General features: G+C 52.1%; 1 protein-coding gene across 1 annotated transcript in view; it reads left to right on the top strand.

Moving 5' to 3' along the window:
• MTSS1L (MTSS1L, I-BAR domain containing) overlaps positions 1-1,267 on the top strand; it is a 40,644-nt gene that overhangs the window by 21,184 nt on the left and 18,193 nt on the right. Inside the window, 4 exon segments of the mRNA XM_018574146.1 lie at positions 196-313; positions 352-396; positions 599-603; positions 804-895. Of these exon segments, the coding sequence (XP_018429648.1) occupies positions 196-313; positions 352-396; positions 599-603; positions 804-895 (260 nt within the window).

Raw genomic sequence — 1,267 nt, 5'->3', positions numbered from 1 at the left:
GTACCCTCACCCTCTGTGGTTGTCTGGGGTGGTATGTCCTGTACCCTCACCCTCTGTGGTTGTCTGGGGGGGGGTATGCCCTGTACCCTCACCCTCTGTGGTTGTCTGGGGTGGTATGTCCTGTACTATGACCCTGTATGCCCGCTGTCAGCTATAATGATGTTCTATATACGGACACATCTCCTCCATCCGCAGGACCACCGTGCTGGCTGCTGTTGCCTTTCTTGATGCCTTTCAGAAAGTGGCCGACATGGCGACCAATACCCGAGGTAAGGAATAGTACGCCGGTCACACGGCGACCATCTCTTCATGTGTAATGAATGTGGATAGGTGGACGAGGCAGATGAAGAGTTCAGGAGCCAGTCAGGCCAATCCAAGATCCAGGTGATCCATGACGTCCTTCCGGCAGCAGTGAAGGGAATCAATGTGGAAGTTTTATATATCTATATATATTTTAATGATGATCTCTGTCCTGGGCGGAGCTTCCATGATCTGTCCTCAGGGGCCACGGCCAGTTCAGATATTTTCCGAAATCACTGGGACTTGGGGTGTACTTTCAGGGGCCCCAAAGTAACCGTTAGTTAAATTGTAACTCCAGACCAAGTGTGTTTTATTTCGGGCCCCTCTACACCCTCCACTAACTGACCACACCCCCACCCTGGATATTCTATAACTGACCACACCCCCACCCTGGATATCCTATAACTGACCACACCCCCCACCCTGGATATCCTATAACTGACCACACCCCCCACCCTGGATATCCTATAACTGACCACCATATTGCTCTCTATTTCTCGTAGTGCCCTCATGGAGAGCTTAATAACTCCTCTCCAGGAAAGGATCGAGGACTGGAAGAAGACTGCAACCACAATGGACAAAGAGCACGCCAGAGGTGAGACAACCACACGATGACCCTTCCGTCCGGGCTCTAGATTGCCGTATTCAGGACCAGAGATGGAGCTCCCATGGTCAGGGGACCACATTGCCGTATTCAGGACCAGAGATGGAGCTCCCATGGTCAGGGGACCACATTGCAGTATTCAGGACCAGAGATGGAGCTCCCATGGTCAGGGGACCACATTGCAGTATTCAGGACCAGAGATGGAGCTCCCATGGTCAGGGGACCACATTGCCCGGCCATAGTCTTGAAGTTCTGGAATGGGGAAGGATGAGGTCCTGGGTCTGGTCAGGTTTTTATTGTGCTCTGTGTTCAGGTGATGACAATGGAAACGCTGAGTACAATCCAGCCTGACACGGGATCAGA

Source organism: Nanorana parkeri, unplaced genomic scaffold (assembly GCF_000935625.1).
Source record: "Nanorana parkeri isolate BGI_ZX_2015 unplaced genomic scaffold, ASM93562v1 scaffold2766, whole genome shotgun sequence".
Lineage (NCBI taxonomy): Eukaryota > Metazoa > Chordata > Amphibia > Anura > Dicroglossidae > Nanorana > Nanorana parkeri.
The sequence above is the reverse complement of the archived record's forward strand: the minus strand, read 5'-3'. Positions and strand labels throughout refer to the sequence as shown.